Source organism: Carcharhinus amblyrhynchos, chromosome 11, assembly GCF_965287045.1.
Source record: "Carcharhinus amblyrhynchos chromosome 11, sCarAmb.v2.hapA, whole genome shotgun sequence".
NCBI lineage: Eukaryota > Metazoa > Chordata > Chondrichthyes > Carcharhiniformes > Carcharhinidae > Carcharhinus > Carcharhinus amblyrhynchos.
Window position 1 is genome coordinate 11,695,388 of NC_137334.1, and position 26,864 is coordinate 11,722,251.

The 26,864-nt window shown below is 43.7% G+C and overlaps 1 protein-coding gene and 1 non-coding gene across 5 annotated transcripts in view; one reads left to right on the forward strand and one right to left on the reverse strand.

The window, feature by feature from the left end:
- vwc2l (von Willebrand factor C domain containing 2 like) overlaps positions 1 to 7,998 on the forward strand; it is a 34,561-nt gene extending 26,563 nt beyond the window's left edge. For 2 of the 4 annotated variants that reach the window (XM_080198176.1, XM_080198177.1), the window contains exon 4: positions 6,685 to 7,998. In XM_080198176.1, the coding sequence (XP_080054302.1) occupies positions 6,685 to 6,836 (152 nt within the window). In that variant the 3' untranslated portion in view covers positions 6,837 to 7,998. The remainder of the gene's footprint in view (positions 1 to 6,684) is intronic. The other 2 variants (XM_080198178.1, XM_080198180.1) reach the window with 1 other exon arrangement.
- Positions 7,999 to 21,380: 13,382 nt separating this feature from the next.
- trnac-gca (transfer RNA cysteine (anticodon GCA)) lies at positions 21,381 to 21,452 on the reverse strand. Its single transcript has one exon. It is a non-coding gene; the product is annotated as a tRNA-Cys (tRNA).
- Positions 21,453 to 26,864: the final 5,412 nt, after the last annotated feature.

A 26,864-nucleotide genomic window follows, 5' to 3' on the forward strand; every position in this document is an offset into this window, starting at 1 on the left:
GCAATCGTTTACCACCCACTCCCCCTCAAAAAATGCCCCACCCACCCACCCACCCACACTGAACAGGGGAGCACCACTAGCACTCACCAAAGAGAGGCAATATTCCCTCCTGCCCACAATTAATGGTAACCCCTCCGACCACCACACACCGAGGAATGACCCAACCTGAACCCCCGTCACACTCAGACCCTAACTCAGGCTCCTCTCCCCCCTCAGGGTCCCTTCAGGCCATAGTGAAGAAGAAGGCTTAGAGCGGCCATTTTTCTGAAAGCATTTAGTGACAGCCTCAGCTGTGAATACATCTGAAGTGGTTTCATTGATCCTGACCACAAGCTAAGTCTGACTGACAGTTTGTGGTTTCTGCTTTCTAAAGGAGCAAGTGAGAGCTGCTTGAGAATCTGAGGAGGAGGGGGCAGGTGCTAAGTGGGAACTGAGGGTGAAAGTATCTGAGCGTGGGTTAAAAGGTGTAAGGGGGGGGCTATGTGGGCAGGGTCACCCCCCTGCTTGCATGGTGTGGTGAGGGAGAGGGGGATACCCTCTTTGCTGAGAGGCTGGTGGTGCCCCCAGACCCTTGGGATCCTATGCACCAGGTCCATGACTGTGAAGAGCTGGAATGAATCTCACTGGTACCAGTCCAGTTGGAGGGGCAGCTGCAGAGCGGAGGCCATTGAATCGGCCTCCAAGCATGCCAGTGACATGGTAAAGAGGCTATTGGAATATTTATTGGATTCCCGCCTGCTGTACGCGATTGGATTCTCAGCCAGGGATAAGGGCATCGCGCCGGCTTTGGTGCCCAATGCAAAACACGATTTTGCACTGATGCCTGATTCTCCAAGTCATTGCAATTCATGATCAGAGCTAGTGGGCCCAGAGAAACCGCCCCCCCCCACCCTAATTGAGTTTTCCAGCATGGAATGAGGCCTTTTGGCCCATCGTATCTGCACCAGCCATCAAGCACCTATCTATTGTAATCCCATTTTCCAGCACTTGGTCCATAGCCTGGTACGCTATGGTGTTTCAAATGCTCATCTAAATGCTTCTTAAATGTTGAAGTTTCCTTCCGTTATCACCCTTTCAGACAGTAAGTTTCAGATTCCCATCACCCTCTGGAGGAAAAAGTTTTTCCTCTCATCTCTTATAAACTTCCTATCCCTTGAATCTATACCCCCTGATTATTGACCCCTCTGCTAAGGGAAAAAGTTTCTTCCTATCCATCCTGATAATGTCTCTTATTATTTTACACACCTCAATCAAGTCCCCCCTCGGCCTTCACTGTGCCAAGGAAAACAACCCCAGTCTATTCAGTCTCTCTTGGTAGCTGATACGCTCCAGCCCAGGCAACATTCTGGTGTATCTCCCCTCCACCCTCTCCAGTGCAATTACTTCCTCCTTATAGTGTGGCAACCAGAACTGCAGAACACTCTAGTCGTGGCCTAACCAGTGTTTCACACAGCTCTTAATGTCGGTTAATAAAGGCAAGTATTCTACATGCCTTCATAACCACCTTATCTACCTGTCCTACTATCTTCAGAGATTGATGGACATGCATATCAAGGTCCCTCTGATCCCTTGTACTTTCTATGGTCTGACCATTTGTTGTATATTCCCTCGTTAGTCTTCCCAAAATGTATTACCACACACTTTTCAGTGTTAAATTTTATTTGCCACTGTTCTGCCCATCTAACCAGCTTGTCAATATCGTTCTGTAATCTAAGGCTTTGCTCAGTATTTACTCCATCGCCAATTTTTGTGTCATCTGTGAACTTACTGCTCATTCTTCCTACATTCACATCCAGATCATTAATGTACATTGCAAACAATAAGGAACCCAGCACCGATCCCTGCGGAACACCACTGGACACAAGCTTTTAATCACAAAAGCAACCTTCAACCATCACATTCTGCCTCCTACCATTAAGCCAATTTCGGATCCAATATGCCAAATTACCCTGGATCCCATGGACTCTTACTTCTTCATCTGCCTCCAATGAGACTGTGTCAAAAGCCTTACTGAAGACCATGTAAACTACAGTAACTGCACCACCCTCATCTACACACCAGGTCACGTCCTCGAAAACTTCAATCAAATTTGTAAGGCGTGATCCCTATTTGACAAAGCCATGCTGACAATCCTTGATTAATCCTTGTCTCCCCAAGTGGAGATTAATTCTGCCACTCAGAATTTTTTCAAATAGTTTTCCTATCATTGAAGTTAACTCACTGGCCTGTAATTTCCTGGTTTTTCCCTATATCCCTTCCAGAGTAATAGTACCACATTAGCCGTCCTGCAGTCCTCTCGCACCTCCCCTGTGGTCAGAGAAGATTTGAAAATTACTTTCAGAGCCTCTGCAATCTTCTCCCTTGCTGCCAACAGCAGATTGGTTAGGTTCATTGGCCATGCTATAATTCTCCAGCAGTTTACCTGAACAGGTGCCAGAGTGTGGCAACCAGGGGACTTTCACAGTAACTTCATTGCAGTGTTAATTAAACCTACTGGTGACACACATAAATATACTTTTCATCTCATCTGGGCCTGGGGATTATCCACTTTTACAACTCATCTCAGCCTCATCTCTCCTTTCCTGCCCACTCCCCATAACGCTTCATCCTACCTCTAATCAAAACCTATCTATCGCCACCTTAAATGTATTCACTGTTCCTGCGTCCACTGCACTCTAAGGTAGAGAATTCCACAGATTCACAGTCTTCCTCATTTCTGTTTTAAATCTGTTTAAAATTATGGCCTCTTGTTCTAGAATATCCAACAAGGGGAATCATTGCTCCACGTCTATTCTGTCAATTCCCTTTAGCGTTTTTATACCTCAATTAGATCTCCTCACATTCTTCTAAATTCCAGAGAGTATAGGCCTCAACCATTCAATCTCTCTTCATAAGACAAGCCCCTGATCCCTGGAATCAATCAAGTGAACCTCCTCTGAATCACCTCTAATGCTTCCTTCCTCAAATAAGTGGGCCAATACTAGGTACAATATTCCAGATGTGGTTTCACTAATACCCTTTACAATTGCAGTGACACTTTACTTTTATACTCTGTTCCATTAGCAATGAATACCAAAATTCCATTTGCCTTCCCTATTACATGCTGCACCTGCATACTAACTTGCTGTGATTCATGCATGAAGACACACAGATCCCTCTGCACTGAAGCATTTCGAAGTTTTTCTCCATTTTGATAATTTATCTTTTTATTCCTCCAGCCAAAATGGATAATCTCACACTTATCCATGTTAAATTCCATCTGCCAAATTTTGGCCATCTAACACATCCATATCCATTTGTAAATTTTTTACTTCCTCATTGCAACTTGCTTTCCCACCTATTTTTAGTGTCATCTGCAAAGTTAGCCATAGTACCTTTATTCTTGCATGCAAGTCATTAATATAGGTTGTAAATAATTGCAGCTTGAGGACTGAACCATGTGGCACACTACTAGTTACATCTTGCCAACCATTTATTCCCACTCTCTGCTTTCATTAGACAGTTCTCTATCCAAGCTAAAATATTATCCACAATCCTGCACGATCTTACCTTATGTATTAACCTTTTGTGTGGCACTTTATCAAATACCTTCTGGAAGTCTAGATCCTGTACATCTACAGGACCCATTATCCACTTTGCTTGTTATATCTTCAAAGAACTCCAGCAAATTAGTCAAACATGATTTACCCTTCATAAAACCATGCTGGCTTTGATGGGTTTCATTTTGCCTTTCCAAATAGCCCCTTACTACTTCCTTGTCCATGAACTCTGTTTTGGACAAGAGGTGAGATCATTTCAAAGGCACTAATTTCTCCTCTCAGAACAGTAAACAGAAAGATGTTCAATTGTGTTTCTCCTTTCATAAGCAGCAGTGCATTTCCCAACTTTTCAGTTTTGCTGTAATCCCATGGTCTATGAATAACCCCACAGCAAACTCATGAACTCAAACGGTTAGTTTATTTGCACACACTTAAAATGCAGGAAGTGGGTCGCTAAGTTGCTTCCTTTACATTCGCACAGTAAAGAAGGGATAGTGAAAATAAATATTTAAAGTGCAGAGATAACAGAGAAATTAAATATTGTTTCACCTCATTCCAGAGTCAAAATCCATTGAATATTCCTTCATGGAGGTGATTAGGCTGAAAACCAATGCTGCATTAATCACTTTTCCAGTGGGGTTTTTTCAGAGGATGAGACAGGCATGCAGAGATGGATCAGTCTTGTAGGTAATGGTACAACATCTCCTGTGGCAGCAATGTAGGTGGGGCTAGTTACCCAATCCCAGCAGAACACCTTGTCTATGAGGCTGCCAGTCAGATGTTGAAAAGGCAGGCCAAAACTTTACAGTTCAGCAAGGCAATATTACTGGTTGCACAAGCCTATGTTAAATGACACCCACCTTTCTACACTATCATTGACAAAGGACACGGACCTGAGTCTCAGGAATTGTTAAATCTCTCAGCCATTAGAAATTGAAAAGAGGTTTGCAGGGCCCTTTGAGCAGGTTGCCGTTGGCCAGCTTGGGCTCGGAAAATGCTGATGACTTTTGTATAGACTTCTTCAAATTTTTTAATTCATTTGTGGGTTGGAGGTGTTGCTGGCTAGGCCAGGATTCCTAATTACATAGTTATCCTTGAGAAGGTGGTAGTCTTCCAGAACTGCTGCAGCCCATGTAGTGTAGGTACACCCCCAGTGCTGTTAGGGAGGGAGTTCCACGGTTTTAACCCATCGTCAGTGCAGAAATGGCATTATCTTTCCAAGTCAGGATGGCGAATGACTTGGAGGGGAACCTCCAGGTGCTGGTGTTCCCATGTATCTGCTGCCCTTCTCCTCCTAGATGATGATGGTTGTAGGTTTGGAAAATGCTGTCAAAGGAGCCTTGGTGATTTCCATAAGAAGTCTCACAACACTAGATTAAACACTAGGTCTCCACTTACTTGATGAAAGAGCTGCGCTCTGAAAGCTTATGCTACCAAATAAATCTGTTGGACTTTTAACCTGGTGTTGTGAGACTTCTTACTGTGCCCACCCCAGTCCAACACTGCTATCTTGATAAACTCCTGCAGTGCGTCCTGTAAATGGTAGACACTGCTGCTATTGAGCGTCGGTGATGGAGGGAGTGTATGTTTGTGGATGTGGTGCCAATCAAACGGGCTGCTTTGTGCTGGATCGTGCTGAGCTTCCTGAGTGTTGGAGTTGTGCCCATCCAAGCAAGTGGAGAGTGTTCTATCATACGTCTGACTTGTGCCTTGTAGATTGTGAACAGGCTTTGGGAAGTCAGGATGTGAGTACTTACTGCAGGAATCCTAGCCTCTGACCTACTCTTATAGCCGCAGTATTTATCTGACTGGTCTGGTTGAGTTTCTGGACAATGCTAACCCTCAGGGTGCTAATAGTGGGAGATTCAATGATGGTAATGCCATTTTGGTCAGGTCGGCCCACAGAGGGACATTAGTGTCTCTTCAGAGATAACACTATGCGAGTTTCCACAATACTATCAGGTAGTTTCCTTAGTTTGGGATCATGGACAGACATAGATTCAGCCAGTTTAGGCCTTTGTTCTGTTTGACATGTTTAGAGATAGCACTGAGCATATCTATATAAAGAAAGTGCAGGCTGAAGTCTTAGCCCCTTGCAATCCACTCCAAATCGTAATATTTCGATATCTGTCTATATTACCATCAGCTCAGGAGAACTAATAAAATAGTGTAGAATAAAAATGTTTCCATTTAAATAGCCATCAAAATTACTGTTTCATTAGCTATGCTAATTATATTTTCAGTTAGTTGATCTGTGTATCATTAAATTGCTAAAGGGTAAAGACCTATTTACACACACAAACCATCTCCGCATTTTTATTACACCACCCATATTAAAGTATTTATAGTTACAGATGCTATGGTAAAGTAATCATAGAACGCCATTCAGCCCATCGACCACTGACCACAATCCCACCCAGGCTCTATCCCCATGTATTTACCCTAGTCGGTCCCCTTGACAATAAGGGATGATTTACCATGGCCAATCCGCCTAACCTATCTTTGGACTTTGGGAGGAAACTGGAGCACTTGGAGAAAAACCCATGCAAACACGGAGAGAACGTGCAAACCCCACACAAAGAGTGAACCAAGCCGGGAATCGAACCAGGTCCCTGGTGCAGTGAGGCAGCAGTGCTAACCTCCATGCCACCGTGCCGCCCAGGTCTTAACTTAATAAAGTGCTTCAGGCAGTTGAAAGCATTTGCTGAAACTCAAGATAAACTTGCATCGACAAATCATTAGCCTGAGGTTTGATAGATGTTGGCCACAATCTTCTATCCTCGATCATGGCTGGCATTTTCTGGTGTTGCTGACAGTGAGTGGAGCTTTGGTTTGATTACCAATTCTCCATTCTCGCTCACAAGGGGCTCCCCTCACAGGGGGTGGAATTTTTCACCGGCAGATTTCTTCCACTCCTGCCAAAGTCAGTGGATGTCCCAATGGCTTGCTGCATTTCCCAGCCCTTCTGCAGCAGTTCCATAAAATTCCCTAGTTGACTCAGCCTTTGTACATCTCCCAGTACATTTTCCTTTATTTCTGTGTGTGTGTTTGAGATTTACAGTTTTTGTTAATGTCAAGTGAGAGTGGCCCCGTGACTAATTCTCCGTGCCCTCCCCCTGGTACGCCTGTTTACCTCTCCGTCTAGGTCCCAACTGTTTTGCAGGCTCGACAATAATCCCGGCAGGGAAGGAAGTGAAGGTGGATGACTGCACCATCTGCTACTGCTCTCAGAACGGGGACTGGTGGAAGACGGAACGACAGGCGACGTGTGTCAAGCGCGAGTGTGAACGCCTGTGACCCGGGCGACACAGAACGACTGTTCCACTTTGAACTAACTGCCAGCAAAGCAGCACCTTAGTGTGCTGTACAGCCAAAAAAAAAAATTGCCTAGCTCTACCCATTGCAATAGTCACCAGAAAACCTAGATTCCTGGTGCAAACACTGTTTGGTGAAACACTTTTTTAACATTGTTGATTGTCCCATTCTACTACTCTGGTTGAAAGTTAAATTAACGTCTCGACTGCTGATTACTGATATATTTTCGTTCTTCCGTCTGTTGCTATCGCTTCTTTGTGTCACCTGAAGGATTTTTTCCCTGTCTTCGACTCCACTGCCTGTTTGCATTCACATTTTTGTGGCTGTTTGCAGACAAACCGTGATCCTTCTAGCAATTCCGAATTTAGTTCAGCTGTGACTCTCTCTGCACTTTGCTGTACGCTTCATCTTCACTTGACAATTAACGGACGGAAGCTGTCACAGGAAAAGACTGTTCATTTTATAGTCTGATACACTAATGTTGTGCCTGAACCTGTAAAAGAGGATATTCTGATGAAAATAATTTACAATGTGGAATTCTAGCGCAACTGTACTTAGTGTGGCAAATAATCATATATTATAAAATATATTATTTTGTTAAATATAAATTGTGACATTCTGCAGAATTCATTCTGTTGTCTTTTTTAACCCCCCACAGTGAGGTTGCAAAGGTATCAACTGTTCACTGGTACAACTGTTAAGTACTGGGTAATTGGGGGTTGGGGGAGAAAACCATCTAGATCTAATATTGACTAGTTTTTTGTTTGCAATGTGACTATTGTATATGTTGATCTACCACTGTACGGTGAGGCTCAGTGGGCATTTTCCCTTCTGAGTTGAAGAATCATGAGTTTAAATACCCTCCCCCCTCCCTCAGGATGTCAGTGCAAAATCTGGACCAACATTCCAACGTGGGAGCCTTGTTCTGTCAGAGGGACCGTTCTACGGATGAAGCAAAGGTGGCTGGAGTTTATCCTGTGAGGTAGGTGACTCCTATTGAAGTCATTGCCAAAGAAAGTCGGATGGGGTGTATGGTGCCCCCCAATTATTTATTGTCAGTTCTGCAGATTCCAGAGGTTTTCTCCTTCCCATTCCAAGCACTATCAAAATCCATTGGTGGTAATTGGTCACTTAGCTCCTTGAGCGTGGGACTTTTGCTGTGTACAAAATGGCCGCTGTGTGTGTGCTGATGAACAAAATGTAACTCGTTTCACTAGGTTACTGTGATCAGGTATTATTAAATGTAAGTCATTTCTGTGAGTTACAATGGAGTCAGGTTTGGAAAGTACTTATTTGATTGAGTGTAATCTCCTTTACAGATTTCCTTAGAGAACATGCCAGATTATACTTAGGAAAATTCAAAGGTGCTTGTTTTAATCTACTCTACCACTTAAACTTTTACTTTTGTGTTTTTGACTCCTTTCCAAACCAAATGTCAATCCTGAGCTCAGAATGTTTCCAAGGGCCTTCACTGGACTAGATTAGCTCCCCCTACGCTAGATGAAGTCCTGATTTGCCACTCTCTCCATCTTTGTTCACTCTCTCTTTCTGTAAGGCTTTAGTGTAATTTTAACCTAACTCACCCATTGCTAACAGATAGGGTTTGGGTGCAGCCCCTGTCTGTTGAAGCAACTGAGGCTACTGTTTAGCAGCATGTCCACAACCCCTAACCTGAGAATGAACTCGCCTGGCCTACCTTTGTCAAGTTGGTGCACTGATCCAGGACCTTGATTTCCTGCCATAATCTTTGAAGGGGAGGCGATGGCCTAGTGGTATTATCGCTAGACTATTAATCCAGAAACTCAGCTAATGCTCGGGGAGCTTCGGGCTCCAGTAGAACCTCATTTTTTTGATTGCCAATCCTTATGTGGATCCATGTCAAATTTAGTCCAATGATGCTCCCATAATTCTTAGAATCCCTGCAATGCAGAAGGAGCTATTTAGTCCATTGAGTCTGCACCGACTCTCTCTCTCTTACCCAGGCTCCTCTCTATCCTATCTCTGTAACCCCACACATTTGCCATGGCTAATCCACCTAACCTTTAGATTATGGAAGGAAGCCAGAGCACCTGGAGGAAACCCACGCAGACACAAGGAGAACATGCAAATGCCAGACAGACAGTCACCTAAGCTGGGATTTGAACCCAGGTCCCTGGCACTGTGAGGCAGCAATACTAACCACTGTGCCACCATGCCACCCGAGATGCCTTGGGACATTGCACCATGTTAAAGGTGCTATACAAATACTAGTCGTATCGGCCTTCACAGGCACATATGTGGGTCCAGGTGAGGAGGGCAAGTATCTGAGTTTGCTTTTGCAGATGGCCTCCTTTGCTCAGAGAGGGGGCTAAAGAGATGATGTCTGGGTTGGAGAGATGGGAGTCAGGACAAATACCGAGGGAGGAGTGAGGGCACTGAATTTCCAGAAGCATACACAAGCAGGTGAAGACATGCCAGGCAGCAATGCCCAAGCCCACCAGTCTTCCCACTGCGATCTTCAGCAGAGTAACAACAAGCAGTGCCATCTTAGATGCGATTCCCTCCAGGAATGTCAAGCAGTATGCCTTTCATTCAGAGGATGCACAATGCTGCGCAGAAACACACCTCTTAACTTCATTTTCACTTCACTCAAGACTTCAACCAGCTGACATGTTGCTTTTGTTGAGCTCTTGATGCTGTACCCTTGACAATTGCAACACAAGGGAGTGTTTTTGAAAAGTGCATCCACCTTTCCATCTTCCTGCATTAGCCAATTATAACGCCAGTGATTGCTTGCAAACCTTCTAGCAAAGTGCTCCAGTGCCTGAATGAGCAGTAACATTTTCAGCTGCTAACTTCAGGGTGAACAATATCTCCTTAAAGAGTTTGTGCATTGATGGGATTGACAATCAGTTTTTCCTGCCAGTGCAGTGACAAGTAGACTGGAGAGGATTTTATTATTTTAAGGTCACTTCTGAAAACATTGCATTTTTACAGCAGTTTCTACCCCAGATGCCATTTTTATAGAGCAGGCAACTCCATTGAGATTATTTAATTTTACAGCCTCCCTTTCTTTCCGATGTGATTGTTGTGTTTACGAGACAGATAAGAACGGTGTAGGCAGAAGTTCGTGCTGACATCCATGTTCCTGTGTTAGTCACAAGAGTGTTAGAATTGTTACTGCAGGCATAATTCAGTGAATGACAAGGGTAGGAAATCCCACTGCAATTATATAGAGATGTAGGCCACAAAACTCAGCTCCTGTAGCAGGGTGCTATTATGATATTGAAACTAATAATAGACCACAAGGTCAGTGGTAGTAAACTAACTGGAACACTTTATTAACATGTCTTTATCCGAGAACAGTCAGCTAGATAAGCTCCACCGAGGGGAGCTCGAGTCCTGGGTCACCTAATCCATTCTCTTAAAGGGACGTACCTTCACCTGCTATTTTGGACCCGCTCTTAAATACACCCACAGGAACATGTGTTTACCTGAACCAGGGATTACCCCACCAGCACCCGGTAGTCTGATCCAACCCCGCACAACACAGACCCAACCCCTCCTGCAGTGATGACTCCCACAGTACCAAATCCCCCTGCAGTCCTGCTCCTTGCCCCTCCCGGCCCCAACAACCTGCCCCGATCTCTGGCCTCCCTCCTCCCCCCACTGATCCTGTTTAAAGGCATCACCAGCCAACTTGCAGGCTAGTTGCCTCTGACTGTTAACTTGCTGTTGCAGAGTTTGTACTGGATTTCTGGAGGAGTTGTTTAAGTTGGTTAATTCAGCCGTGGAGTGGTGCTGGACATGGCGATGGCTTTGGATCAGGGATCATCCGCTCAGCCTCAGGAACTGCAAGTAATGTCTTCCTCCATCCTGGCCCCCATCACATCCTCCCATTCCCATAGCCTTCTCATCTCTGTGAGAAATGGGCGGGCAAGGTTCACAACTGCTGCCTCCCTCGGTTTACTACCACTGACCTTGTGGTCTATTATTAGTTTCAATATCATAATAGCACCCTGCTACAGGAGCTGAGTTTTGTGGCCTACATCTCTGTATCATTGCAGTGGGCTTTCCTACCCTTGTACACCCTCCTACACTGAATTATGCCTGCAGTAACAATTTTAACACTCTTGTGACAAAGCCTTGCTGGTAGTGTGGTGGGTTGGTTTAGAAAGCCACCCGGGTTCTCTATGATTCTGGCCCAGTCCTCTCCACCGTGGTTAGGCCCCCCTAGCCTGCACTCCAATATTGTCCCTGCCCCATTGAGACCCTGTCCTAATAAAGTGGCATTGAGAAACCACATAAAAATGTGAATCAAATAACCGGGGACAGTTGTCCCGTCCTGCTGCACTAATCTCAGCGCCAGATTTCTGACACTGTCAGCTCCATGCCATTCTCTTAAAGGGACATACCTTCACCTGCTATTTTGAGCATCTAGTTAACACCTGAGGGGGGGGCACCTTGGTATGGGGCAGTGCCAAAAGGGCTGGAGCCCATGGGGGGGGGGTAGAGCTTAGGGTCAGGGTCTGATGGGGCGATCTGTGGGTGGGGAGCCACTGCCGCTCTGCAGACAGGATCAGTTGGGGAAGGAGGGAGGCCAGAGATCGGGGTGGGTTGGAGGGAGCAGGACTGCAGGGGGATTAGGTACTTTGGGAAGGTTTGGGCTGCGGGTGCGGGTTGTCACTGCACGAGGGATTGGATCTGTGTTGTGGGGCGGCGGCACTGTGGGTTGGATTAGGACGACCAGGGAGGGTGGGTCAGCACTGTCGGGGGGGGGCAGGGGCTTTGGGGAGAGGCTGTGGCTGGGCCCAGATGTGGTCTGGGGTCCAGCGATTGGGCCATGGTGGAGGGGGGGTCATTTCGCTGGCAATGCAGCATCGTGGGGCTGGCAAGCAATTGAGCTGGCCAGCGATTGGGAGGCAGGCAGACAGGGGTCACTGTGCATGGGCTGATCTTGGCACTGACCCATCAGCTGATGCACAGTGGCCTGCTCAGAGCTATGCTGCCAGCCTCTCAAGTGGCGACAGGCCCTGCCCAATGATGTTCAGTGTGATTTACACTAGTGCACTCTGCAGTTCACAGAATGTGGGAGATTCAATCTGAAACTCCCACCAAGAAAACCAACATGATTTATTCCAGTTTTCATGCAAGTTTGACGCTTAGAATTGTTTTGGGAGATTCGCCCCACCATTTCCCTTCAAACTGTCAAAATTGTTAGCCAGTAATGAAACTCAGCCAAGCATTCAAACTATGGCTATTTGCCAACTCTATTAACAGAAGCACACTGAACTGGTGGTTAGATATCTGTTTCACCAGATGGCATCATATTGAATTATTGAACTCAAAACTGGTTAGTAGATTTAGCGCGGTGAGCAATGTCGATACAGTCTGACCGGGAGTGCTAGCTTTGTTTGATTGGCACTTTTATGAGGTTGTACTTAATTTTTCTTACTTTGATGTGGTTTCTCAATGCCTGTTTGTTTATTTGGACAAGATTAACAGGTGTTAAGGAAATTAAAGCTTTATTCATTGATACTTTGAATATCTATCGTGTATTGATACTTTTATGAATTTGTAAGATGAGCAGTTTTTTCAAATGAGACTTTTGAAGCATGTTTGCTTATTGTATCAGTTTCTGGAGCATTTGAAGACTTGGCTAACTTGTCAATGTTCCATTGTTTCTGTGCATCGTGAGGGACTGGGTATGGGGGCATGAAAGAAATATGGGGGGTAATAGAAGGGTAGGTAAAGTGCATAGGGTGGAGGAGCATGGGGGTCTAAGGGATATGAAGGAGCAAAGAGGAAGCATGCGGATAGAGGGATACTGGGGCACGTTATGGCAGATATGAGAAATCATGGGGAATATAAGGAGGCATTGGCAAGCCATCTTGAACTTACAAAGCAACAATTTTAGTGGGGAAGATGAAGTTCAAATTTCCCTCAGCTTTCATAATGACGACACCCAGACATCACCAAAGATGCATGCATGGATCACGATCTGACATTATTCCCGGTTCAGGGAGGATGGCATGTATTGGGAATTAGAAATTCTGGCTGCTCAATTCTCAACTCAATTCCAGGCAGGGGCTGGACGAGACAATATAGTCCGTTGTAATCTTCTGAAAGACCTCCTGAATAAACCTCTTGCTGTCAATCCTGGGGGCTTTAGTTGAGTTCCTCCTTGGGCAGCAGCCTCAGAGGCAGCAGAGAGGCTGAGGTGCTCACATCGGGAGGGGGAAGCTGCTTAATAGGAGACCTTATATACTCAGGGTCCTTAGGAGCATTTCTCCCAACAAGAGCTAAAACAGGAGCAGTGTGTTTCCCAAGGAGGTGGTTACACAACAGTACCATCTCTTGACCTGGACTCTGGACTTTGGTAGAGCTCACCTTGCCCTGTTCAATGTCTACAAAGGTAACTTTGGCCCTTAATTTCCCTGCCAATGGATCCACACACAATGAGAAAAGGGACATTTCAAGCATCACGTGATTCACTATCTATTGTTTCAGCTGGGGGGGTGGGGGGGTGGTGGTGGTGGTCAGAGAGGCTCTGTATGCAGGGTACAATGACATCTACAAGAAAGACATGTAGCATTTTGATATCCAGCCTACTTGATTCAGTGGGTGCACCTCTAGCTCATGATCTGTGATATATCTGAGGACTAGTGTAAATATTGGAATTATTTATTTAAAAGTTGTAAGTTTTCCCCAGATGTTCCTAACATTGCCAATAGATTTGTTGCACTTTTTTTGATTCATTCATTCTTGGACATGAGCACTGCTGGTTGGCCAGCATTTATTGCCCATCCCTAATTGGCCTGGAAGTGAGTGGCTTTGTTTGGCCATTTCAGAGTCAGCCACATTGCTGTGAGTCACATGTAGACCGGAGCAGGTAAGGACGGCAGATTTCCTTCCCTTAAGGACATTAGTGAAGCAGATGGGTTTTTCCGACAATTGGCAATAGTTTCACGGTCATCAGATTCTTAATTCCAGATACTTTTTATTGAATTCAAATTCCACCATCTGCTGTGGTGGGATTCAAACCTGGATCCCCAGAACATTAGCTCAGTTTCTGGACTAATAGTCTAGCGATAATAGCATTAGGCCATCGCCTTCCCTGAAGGCACAAACACTAGGAAAAAAACATTTACATGGCTTCTTGATACATCTGTAAAGGTTATCACTATAGCACAATTCTTAAATTTCAATAAGGTTTAACTGCTTATTACTTACTGTCTAAATCCACAAGTGGAATAAAGTTGGACCAAAGTGGTTTGTAATTCTGGTGATCTAAAAGGGTGAAACTACAAGAATGCAGATGAACATTATTAATCAAACAACGTGTGTTTAGTTCAGAGAAGGTGTGTTGGAACATTTTTTTGCAGCTAACACATCTGTGTACATGGATTACTGGGTGCTGAGTTAATAATTTCACGTGCATTTGGTACATATTATTAAAGACTTGCTGTCCACACACATTGCTTGCTGTTGTCACACTTCTCAGTCACATTTTTCACTTAAATTAATGTCACAAATTGCTATGTCAACTTTACCCATTCAGTTTTGTTACTCAAATTGTCATGGTGCAGTTTTAGCACTGGCCACTAGGTAGTGACATGTATGCTGTGTGCTTGGGGAGAAAGGAAGGGAAAGGACATTGTGGGCACTCAGCACATCCAAACCCCTCATTGTTTTCCAATCAGACACTTATTTATGTTATATATGAAGCAGTTTCTTCCCTGCACACATTCCAACCATGAATTAATTACGAGGTACTTTTTAACTTAATACTTCTCCTGAGTTCCTAATGAGTATGGCTATTCACTTTTGAGCTGTTGTTTTTTTAACCATTGTGGGATGATTACCACAACTGGTGCAGGAGGAGAGGACTCACATTTAAAATAGTTGTTAGAAGAACCAGGCAAGGAAAATAGTTTATGCTGTGTACAGCAATACGTTGCCTGAAAGAGTGCAGAAAAGATTTACTAGGATGTTGATGGTTTGAGTTATAAGGCTGGACAGACTGGAACTTTTTTCTCTGGAACATAAGAGGCTTAGGGCATGATCTTTATGGAGGTCTATAAAATAATGAGGGGCAAAGATCAACTAGATAGTCAATATCTTTTCCCAAAGGTAGGGGAGTCTAAAACTAGAGAGCATAGGTTTAAGATGAAAGGGGAGAGATACAAAAGGGTCCTGAGGGGCAATTTTGTCACAGAGGATGGTGAGTGTCTGGAACAAGCCGCCAGAGATAGTTGTAGAAGCGGGTACAATTTTGTCTTTTAAAAAGCATTTAGACAGTTACATGGATAAGATGGGTTTAGAGGGATATGGGCCAAACGCAGGCAATTGGGCCTAGCTTAGGCGTTTAAAAAAAAGGGACAGCATGGACAAGTTGGGCCAAAAAGCCTGTTTCCAAGCTGTAAACCTCTATGACTCCAATCTATATTGGAAGCAGATTCAACTGTCAAAGAATAAATACTTTTCTTTATTCATTCAAGGGACATGGGCATCGCTGGCTGGCATTTATTGCCCATAGCTAGGCCATTTCAAAGGAGCAGTTGTAAGTCAACCACATTGCTGTGGCTCTGGAGTCACATGTAGGCCAGACCAGGTAAGGATGGCAGATTTCCTTCCCTCACATTAGGATGTTAGTCAACCAGGTGGTTTTTTTTTTCTGACAATTGACAATAGTTTCATGATCATCAGTAGATACTTAATTCCAGATTTTTTTTCATGGAAATCAAATTCCACCATCTGCCATTGTGGGATTTGAACCCAGGTCCCCAGAACTTTAGTTGAGTTTCTAGATTAATAGCCTAGCAATAATACCACTAGATCATCGCCTCCCCTTTGAAGGGGAAAAAAATAATGCATGGCTGTGGGGAAAGAGCAGGGGAGCGGGGCTAATTAGACAACCTGTTCAAAGAGCTGGCACAGGCATGATGGAACAAATGGCCTCCTTCTTTGCCATCTCATTCTCTGACCCCGTATCGGCAAACCCATATAGCTAAATATAGGTCTTGAAATATGATGTAAAGTTCATTGTAAAATCATTGGAGCGTCTGTAAAAATAACCTTTAAAAATATGTTCAGTTTTTATCTGTCGAGGGAAAAGGAAGCTGGGTGTCAGTTGTAATTAATAGTTTTTAACCTAGCTAATACGTGTTGGCTGAATCCCTCTCCCCTCCCCCAGTCTATCATCGTGCGTTCCTCGCTCTCACTTTCTTCCGCTCATTAATCACCACATTAGTGTGGCCAAGTTTTAAGCATGCCCTTCATTCATGGTTCCCAGCTCTCAGGTCTTGGCTCGTCATCCAGAATCAATAGAAATTAAAAAGCACTGCTTACAGCTTTGTCAAGACAGCTAAGTATGTAACACTGCACTGCGAGAAATTGCAGATTGGCGGGAGTTGCTGAACAGGACTGAGGCAAATTCAGTCACACTCTCCATCTCAACCCTCAGCTGCAATGTATCAGCATCGGACCGAGGACAACAATAGCCATTTACATTTAAATTGCAGTATGAATGCCCAATATGTCATACAAGCATACAGCGCAGAAAAGGCCCTTTGGCCCACTGCGTCTGCACCAATAATAACAAACACTAAAGGCACACCAATCCCATTTCCCTGCACTTGTCCCATATCCTTGAATGTTATCAAATTTTAAATTAATTGAAATAAAACATCCCAAAGTGCTTCACAGGCGAGTCATCAGACAAGTCCCTGAGCTTCCCAAGGCAATAGTTGGAAGTTGGAGTCAAGGAGCAGAAAGGGCTGCTAAGGCAGATGCATTCAGGGACTGAATTCCAGAATTTTGGACCTAGACAGGTGAATGCGCGACCACCTTTTGTGGGTGAAAGGGTTACAGCAGTGAGAGAGAGTTCACATTGGGTTCACATTGAGTTTACTTGGGTTCACATCTCCAGTTGTGTCCCTGCCTGACAAAGGGTCACTTGACAAGGCAGAGATCTCCTGCTGCCTACAGGTCTGGATTTGAGATGAGCCCCAGCACGTTCAGGAGGAGAATTAGAAGTTGAGAGAGAGTTGAAGCAAAGACAAATGGCAGAGTTTTCATACAAACTAAATACAAACCAGTGGTTCCTAAACACAAAACACTCACCCCTTGTCCACCAGCACCCCACAGCCATCCCACCCATTCCCAACTCTACCCTTCCTAGAATGAATGCCCAAGATGTCATACAAGCATACAGCGCAGAAAAGGCCCTTTGGCCCATTGTGTCTGCACCAATAATAACAAACACTAAAGGCACACCAATCCCATTTCCCTGACTTGTCACATATCCTTGGATATTACCATATTTCAAGTGCTCATCCAAATATTTTTTAAAAGGTTGTAAGGTTTCTGGTCTCCATTACCTTCCCATGCCTTGTATTCCATAAACTCAGTCTATAGAATCTAAGGTTAATAAGGCATTAATGAAACTTTTACTTACATTGTAACAAATCAGTCTCTTCAATAGTTTCCCATTATCTTGTGTTGTCATTAAGTAATGGCATCTTAAAACACTAAGTGTGTTAGTGTGGAATCATTGCTATCTTCATTGTGCAATGATGTGTTACCTCATTGCCCTTAGGTCTATTTTCTTTCTTAGATTACTTCCATGTTTAGAACAAAACATCACAGGATCTACATGCAATAAATAAAATGTCAGCACTGTTGTAACTAGTTAGTGCTGTGAATCACTTGCAGTGATGTGATGAGGTGAGGTGAAACAGCCTGTTCTTGACATCAAGGCAGTATTTGAAAGAATATGCTATCAAGGAGCCCTAGCAAATCTGAAGTCAATCAGAATCAACGGGAAAACTTCCTACTGAATTCTTACCAAACACAAAAGGAAGATGGTTGTGGTTTTTGGAGGTCAATCACTTTAACTCCAGGACATCACTGCAGGGAGTTACTCAAGGTAGTGTCCTAGACCCAACCATCTTCAGCTGCTTCATAAGTAACCTTCCTTCCTTCAAAAGGTCAGCAGTGGGGATGTTCCCTGACAATTCCACAATGTTCAGCACCATTCAAAACTCCCCAGAGACTGAGGTAGTCTGTGTCCATATGCAGCAAGACCTGGACAGCATTCAGGCTTAGGCAGATAAATGGCAAGTGACATCTATAACCCCACAAAACTGCCGCCAAACAGGAGAACATCTAACCATTTGCCTTTAACGTTCGATGGCATTATCACTGTTTAATCCCCTCACTATTAACATCCTGGGGTTTAAAATTGACCTGAAATTGAACTGGACTAGCCATAGAAATACTGTGGTTACAAGAGCAGGTTGGAGGCTGGGAATCCTGCAGCGAATAATTCACCTCCCAACTCCCCAAATCCTAAACACCATCTACAAGACACAAGACAGGAGTGTGATGGAATACTCCCCACTTGGCTGGATGGGGGCAGCTCCAACAACACCATCCAGGACAAGGCGATCCACTTCCAACACCTTAAACATTCTGTCTCCACACTGGCACAAATTGGCAACAGTGCGTACCATCTACAAGATGCATTGCAACAACTCATCAAGGCCTCTTCGGCAGCATCTTCCAAACCAGCAATCTTGACTATCTAGAAGGACAAAGGCAGCGGGTACCTGGGAATACCATCACCTGGATGTTCCTCTCCAAACCATTCACCATCCTGATTTGGAAATACATCACCTTTCCTTCACTGTCACTGGTCAAAATCCTGAAACTCTCTCCCTAACAGCACTGTGGGTGCACTCTCTCCACGTGTAATGCATTGGCTCAAGACAGCTTACCACCACCTTCTCAAGGGCAATTAGGGATGGGCAATAAATCCAGGCCTATCCAGCGACACCCAGTATCCCAAGAACTATTTAATTAATACATCAAGAGGAAGTGATGATTGGGGATAGGCATTGGGCTACTATCACATGGCTGAGAGAATGAGGTGCAGGTGATCAAAATTGAAAAGAATTTAGTTTACAGTTTATGTGAGAATTCTTTTTAAGTTCAAATCACTTTTATCGGATCATACTCCTGTGAAGCACCCTGGGGTATTGCACTAGATTAACAGTGCTATACAAGTGTAAGTTGTTGTTGTAGTGTTTCTCCTTTTCTCGAAGTTGCCTTGCCGCACTCCAGCATTCACTGACAGCAGACGATACCTGTTCCTAAACGTCTACCGATGCCAATCTAGAACTGCAGCAAACTGCCCTGTTTTTCTGTGCAACAGCGGTATCAAACCTTCTACATTGCCCTTAAACTGGCAACTGGAACCTTCGTTTCACATCTGATCCAAAAGTGTAGACATAGGCGTGACTGAATATTGAGGCCACGGACCATTACAAACTTCGAGGTTTTTAGTTTATGGGCATTACCTGAAGAACAGTTGCATGGATTAGGTTTGTGCTTCTTTGGCTATGGAAGACCTAGGGGTGATCTAACAGAGGTGTTTAAGGTGACTATAGGAATTGATAAGGTCATCAGAGCGAAATTATTTCACTCAAAGGGTGGTGAATCTCTGGAATTCTCTGCCCGTTGACGTTTTGGAGGCTGCCTCGCTAAATATATTTAAGTCACAGGTAGATAGGTTTTTTGGTAGGCAAGGGAATTAAGGGTTATGGGGAGAAAGCGGGAAAGTGGAACTGATCCACTTCAGATCAGCCATGATCTTATTGAATGGCGGGGCAGGCTCGAAGGTCTAGATGGCCTACTCCTGCTCCTATTTCTTATGTTCTTATTATTTCCTCTGGTTGCTGTGATCCAGAATAAGAGGGCGCAACCTTAAAAATCAGAGCCAGGCTATTTAGCGATGGTGTCAGGAATGATGTCTTCACAGAGGAAATTTAGAATTCTCTCCTCCAAAGAAACCATTGAGGTTGAGGCTGGTAGTGAGCTGTGATGGGATCAATTGAAAATTTCAGAACTGAGATTGAGGGATTTTGTCAGGTGTTAAGAGATATGGAATCAAAACCAGTAAATTAAAATATAGATCAGATATGTCCAATTGGATGATGGCACTGGCTTGAGGGACTGAATGGCCTCCTCCTGATTTGATGTTCTAATATTACTGCCTTATAATCACACTATTATTTCCTCGGTCTCTGTATAAAAGTCCTTTTAGTCCATTGCAAAGGGTGGTTTGAGAACATGTAAAAGCTTAACAGCAGTGACATTTCCAGCCCCCTAGGGCCAGCCATTTCTCAATTCACTTCACAAAGTCTTGAAGTGTAGAAACCGTCCAATCTTGCGCTAAGTCTGGTTTTAATATATTCATAAATATATGATGAAAATCCTGAGACAGCCAGCTGAGAGAATCACTGCTTTCATTCCGTTTCTCTCTCCCCATCCCAGGTTTCCTTCTATTTCCTGATATTTCTTCAGGTCGAATTAATTTTGACTTTGCCATTTTTCCCAGAATTTACAGATTTCTTCAGACATCTCTTTTGGGAAGTCAGACAGAGGTTGTTCAGTCCCTTGGGCCTGTTCCATCATTCAGTCAGATCATGGCTAACCCGTCTCTTAACTCCATTTTACCTCCCTCGGTTCTGTAACTCTTCACACCCCCTCACCCAAAATAAATCACATTCCGGTTCAGAAATTTTCAACTGAATCTTGAATCAGAGCTTCAGGAATTGAGAGCTTCTTGAAGGAGAGAGCTTTAAAAACATAAGAAATAGGAGCAGGAGTAGGCCATCTAGCCCCTCGAGCCTGCCCCGCCATTCAATAAGATCATGGCTGATCTGTCGTGGCTCAGTTTCACATTCCCGCCCTCTCCCCATAACCCTTAATCCCCTTGCCTATCAAAAACCTATCAACCCGCGTCTTAAAAATATTGAGTGAGGTAGCCTCCACCACTTCAACGGGCAGAGAATTCCAGAGATTCACCACCCTTTGAGTGAAGAAGTTCCTCCTGAACTCCATTCTAAACCGCACCCCACCCTTTATCTTGAGGCTGTACCCTCTAGTCCTACTGTCCTTTCTGAGCAGGAAGAGCCTCTCCACCTCTATCCTATCCATCCCGTTCATCATCTTATACGTCTCAATGAGATTTCCCCTCATTCTTCTAAACTCTAACAAGTACAAGCCTAGTTTATTCAGCCTCTCCTCATAGCTCAACCCCCTCAACTCCGGAATCAGCCTAGTAAACCTAGGCTGATTTCCACTGTGTTTTTGTGAGGAAGTGTATCCGGACATCACCCTCTTTATAGAATCATAGAATCCCTACAGTGCAGAAGGAGGCCATTTGGCCCATCAACTCTCCTTCAGAGCATCTTAGCCAGGTCCATCTTGCCCCCACATCCAAACAGCCAGTCTCCCTATCCCCGTAACCCCACTCATTTACCCCACTAATCCACCTAACCTACACATCTTTGGACTGTGGGAGGAAACTGGAGCACCTGGAGGAAACCCACCAGACAGGGAGATAATGTGCAAACTCCACACAGGGTGGATTGAACTCTGATCCCTGGCGCTATGAGATTGCAGTGCTAAACACTGTGTCACCATGTTGGCCCATAAAAGGTTGTTGTTATAATGTAGGAAACAGCAGCCAACCACCAAAGGGGACACGTGGATTCGAACCACGGACCTCTTGATCTGCAGTCAAATGCTCTACCACTGAGCTATACCCCCTCTGAAAGTCAGATTAAAATTACCCACTGCCACGATGGGATTTGAACCTATGTCTATGGACATTAGCCTAAGCCTCCAGGTTACTTATCCCGTGACATTATCACTATGCCACCATCTCTCCTCTCTAATCCCCAATTGTTCTGAACTCTAAAGTTTAAAGTTTATTTATTAGTGTCACAAGTAGGCTTAGATTAACACCACAATGAATTTACTCAAAAATCCCCTAGTTGCCACACTCTGTTCGAGTACACTGAGGGTGAATTTAGCATGGGCAATGCACCTAACAGCACATCTTTCAGCGTGTGGAAGGAAACCGGAGCACCCGGAGAAAACCCACTCAAACACAGAATGTGTAGACGCGACAAAGACAGTGACCTAAGGCTAGAATTGAACCCAGGACCCTGGCAGCATGAGGCAGCAGTGCAACCACTATGCCAAGAAATAGCTTCTGTCCATCCCCCACTGCCATGCTCATTCCAAATCTTAACCATCTCAGTTAGATCACTCCTTAACCTTCTACATGCAATGTTTTCTGAGTCACAGTCACCTCACAAAAATATTCACCTCTGATTGTCTTGCAAAATGTTTCCAAATGTGCACCAATTAAATGTTGACCCAATGGTTCCATTGGAGGGCTAGATTGGGCTTTGTCTGCTTGTGGACAGAATTTTACCAGCACGCCTGCCCAATGCTTGTAAGAGCCCACCCAAGGCCAACGGAGAAGGCAGTTCTGTGAGCCAGAATCTGGGCAGACGTGCCCGTAAAATTCCAGCCTATAACTCAGCAAACACAAGAAGATTTGAAGGCAATGATTTGAATGAGAGGAAATAAATGAGCCCATCAACAGAGCACAGGGAGGGTTAGGTACTGCTCCCACAGTGGAGTGGAATCTAATTGACTTGTAAGTGAACAAATGCCAGTAAATCATAGAGTGTAAAATCAGACAATTGTGTAGTTAGTGTAACTCCTCCAGTGATAGTTCTAAAGTGCAATCATCCCCTGGACACTGTTATGAGGGCATTCAAATGTGCTATTTTTACAGATTTGTAGACATGCTATCTTTGTTCCAAAATGAAAATGGACACACAAGCGCACCTTTTGATCTCCACCTTCTTGATGTTTACATGCATCCTTATCAGTCTTTTTACTGATAATCTGTAAGACTCAGTCAATTGGGTAAAGCTGCCATTTGCTCCATCCTCTGGGTGCTCCGGTTTCCTTCCACACGCTGAAAGATGTGCTGGTTAGGTGCATTGCCCATGCTACATTCACCCTCAGTTTACCCGAACTGATGCTGGAGTGTGGCAACTATGGGATTTTCACAGTAAACTCATTGCGGTGTTAATCTAAGCCTACATGTGACACTAATAAATAAACTTTAAACTTTAGAGATATATTGAAGTTTGCTTGATTGGTCACAGAATAATAGGAACACAGGATTTAGGGGCAGGAGGCGGGCGATTTGGCCCTTCAACCCTTCTCCACCATTCAATAAGATTGTGATTGATGGTTGTAGCTTGAATTCCAATATCCTATCTAGATTGCAAGTGTTGCTTCTGAAGGTGCTAGCTGCTTTTAACGGGATTGCAGCTTTTTATATTATGTTGTCAGGAACATGACAAGTTGGAAGTTGGATCTTAACTCCTTTGAGGTGGGTGAGGCAGTGGTTAAAATTTCCAATTTTGGCCTTTGCTTTTGGAGTGCTTTTCCAAGGAGCTTTATTTCAGAAGATTGTCTGGGATTTTCAATTGCTGGGGATAGCCATTTGAAAATTGTGTTTTTAGAGACAGGGACTGGGTCCCATTGCCTCTGGAAAATGATACAATCTTCAAAGGGAAGCAGGGAGAAAAGGGAAATCCAACCACCTCCAATTAAAGGCCATTACGGTCCCTGAGGTGGTCATTAGCAGGATTGGGGAGGGTGAGAACGGTATTTTCAAAGCTGAAATCATCAAACCTGCACAGTTTGATGTACATTCCTACACAGCTGTTGGGTTCAAAGCAGGCAGAAGTTAAAGTTATCCTTTAATGTTGTAAAACCTCAGCACCTGGGGGAATCTTGCGCCGGATTATGCTCTTAACCTTTCATTTGACTGTTTGGCGACTTTCGTACCTGGTGGAGCTGTGGGACTCGGCCTGAGGACACAACATGCTCTCTCCTACAAAACAGTGGCAGCCCCCATCATGGTCACCGTCTGCCTTTGCGACGCATGCTCCGCATGCAGCTCCTGCCTCCCTGTAACACTCAGCATCACTAGCGCCAAACTGATCTCTGGCTCAGATAGAGCATTCACGTCTCAAGGTAGGACTGTGTTCCTGATTCCAATATGAAACTACAGCCTCTGGTTTGACAAACTGCCTGGCGATACCGTTCATGTGGGTGTGAAAACAGGAGCAGTTGAAGGATCTGCGAATGCCTTGCGAAGGCAGGTTTCAGCAAAGGGGTTAAGAATTCACGGCAGGAGCAGCTGACATACCTCATGGAGCACATTGTATCACAGTCTGCTTGACAGTCAATGGAAAAGTGAGACCCTTGTGTTAGTATCCCTGTGGCTTAACAGACAGTTACATCAGAAAGTTCGGAACAGGAGTAGGCTATTTAGCTCCTCGAGCCTGTTACACTATAATTTAAAAGCATTGAACTGATTTTCAACAGTAGGAAATAAAGATTAGGTTTGAAAAGGCCAGACCCTCAGCCATTTCCTCCCAGTTAGTCTTGTGGAGTATAAATATCCCCCCACTGATTCTACCAGCAGCATGTTTTTCAGTTTGATTTCAGTTATGTTATGATAGCTATAGAGACTGGTAACTTTGAGAAAGTAGTTCAGATTTCCAGTGGTAAGCTCACACAATAAGGTTTCATCCCTTGGTGCCTTTCCTCACATTATTGACCCTTCCTCAACAGCTGCAGGACCCAAAACTCTTCACCAAAAGCTGAGTGAAGACGGCAAACATGTTACTTATTGACGTCTTCTCATTTGCACCTTCCAACGCTTACTTAAAATGAAATGGAATTTTATAAAGAATTTACAGAAATGGACTATTCAGGCCAAATGTTTCATGTTGAACAAAAACAAAAAATTCTGGAAAAGCTCAGCAGATCTGACAGCATCTGTGGACAGAGAATGGAGCCAATGTTTCGAGCCTGGATGACCCTTTGTCAGAGCTCAGAGAAGAAGATCATAGGACATTTGCAAATGACATTTTCTTATATCCTTTTTGCAGCTGAATTCCAGTCAACTCCACAAATGAGCATCAGTAAAATTATTGAGCATGAAGTAACAGTCTCCAGCTCCATCACAATACCTGTCACACTTCCAAAAAGTTCAACCAGCCCAAGTCAAAAGGTTATCATTTACACATCAAGCAGATCATCTTGCAGATGCAGAGGGGGTGGCAGGGAAATATAGAACAAACAGTAGAGATGGGAAACATCCACTGCGGAACAATGCATGTGTGACTGAACTTACATTTCTACACCATCTTTCACAATCTCAGGATATCCTCAAGATCTTCCCAGTCAATGAAGTAATCCTCTCATGCTGTCACACTTGTTGGGTGTTGGGTACTGCCTGGTAGGTCTTAATGAAATCTTTGTAGTATTAAGTAGGTTAACAGGATTGACTTATTAACTACAAGCACTAAATACATATCCATAGTAAAAGATTCAAGCTAAGATCTGTTTCCACATTTATTTATGCACATGGCTTTATCTAACATTAGGCTGATCAACTAGGTATGGATCGTATGTTCTATGTGGTGTGATGATACTATGCTATTAATATATTTTGTGTTTAAGGGGCCTGTTTTGAAGTTCAGTTTTTTTCTACAGTCAGTGTATCTAGAAGGAATATAGCTCAGATGCTCGGAGAGCAAGATAATTACTTATTTTAGTCATATAATATTTACTTAGGAGAGGGCTAATAGACTCTTGTTTACAAAAGAAAAGGTTCGCTGGGTTTTTTTTGATTAAAGGAATGGAAGGTGGCTTTAGGTATATTGGACCATGTGGAAGTGTGGTTAATGTGAGAAGTTAGGTATGTATCAGAGAGAGAAACTGATTTCTGTTCAGTTTCTGGGTGTGGTAGAAGTCTGTAAGCTGTTCTGAAAATCAAAACCTATCTGAAAATTTCAAGACTGTTAACCCAATTTGTAGCAAGTATGCCTGGGTTTGCTTATTGCATTTAAAGTGGCATTTGAATCAAGCAGGACTGTTGCTTATTTGGAACTGAAATAGTGATAAGTTAGAAATTAGAATTGTTTCCTTTCATTTTTAATTATTGTTCAACTGTTAAAAGTTAAGCTGCTTCATTTTGTTTGAGCTATATTTAAACTGTGGTTGTGAATAAACCTGTTTTGATAAAGGAACCCTAATTTGTCAGTGGAATTACTTCTGGCATGAAGCATCCTATCCTCACACTTATAAAAAGTTGTTGGGATCTAGTCTGGTTTAACAATATACATTGGGGTTTGGGTACAGGACCCTAACAGTGGGCGCTAATGTGTTCAATCCTAGATAATGTTACTACTGGATGGGAAAATCCCAGAATGGAACCCTGGCTCAAAAGATTGTAACTTTTCCTCTTTTTATTTAGAAAATATGGAGGGACAGCGTCTCAAGACTGTCTTTTTTTAACAATAGGAAAAAAAACATTTATTAAACATGAAAAATTTGATTGTAATACAATACTCCTTCAGTTCCACTTATCTTCACAAACGTACACGGATTTCAAACGTAAGACAGGTTACACAATATATCTTACGCTATAACGGTCTCAATAAACACAAGTCCCTGTAACCCAACAGACTAATCATGGTCAGCTAACACCCCACTCTGAAGCCAAGTGGCAGGTGCCACTCAACTGATCTTCTGTGGACTTTGTTCAAATCCATCCCACCCCAACCCAAATGATTGCCATGCAATTGGTTCCAAACTCCACTGTCAAAATGTCATGCTTTTAAATCTTCTTTCAAACAATGCTTTCCCTCAGCTCGTTTCACCAAGGATCCAGCTCCAGGTTTTTCAACTATTCTTTCAAACAATGCTGTCTCTTAGCTGTTTTAACGAGGATCCATATCCAGGTTTTCCAACTCCACTTTCAGTGTTGCTTTGCCTTGAATTGCCACATGTATCTAAACATCTACCAAAAACTCAGGTACTCAGTTTCCAACAGAATGCTATCATTTCGAAGGCTGGAAAAAAGGACACCAAATCTTACAATTGCTTCTGAATGGTCTCTGGGTTCTCACTAGCCAGCCTTATCCTATTCCTTCCTTTTCCAGTTTTATCTTTAACTTCATGAACAGTACCCAGTTCCTGGTCTTGTTTTCCTTTTTATTCTAACCTTCCTGGAAACATCTCTTTTCATTCTCCTGTTTCCATAACTGGCTGTTCTTTCATTTCCGTTGTTCT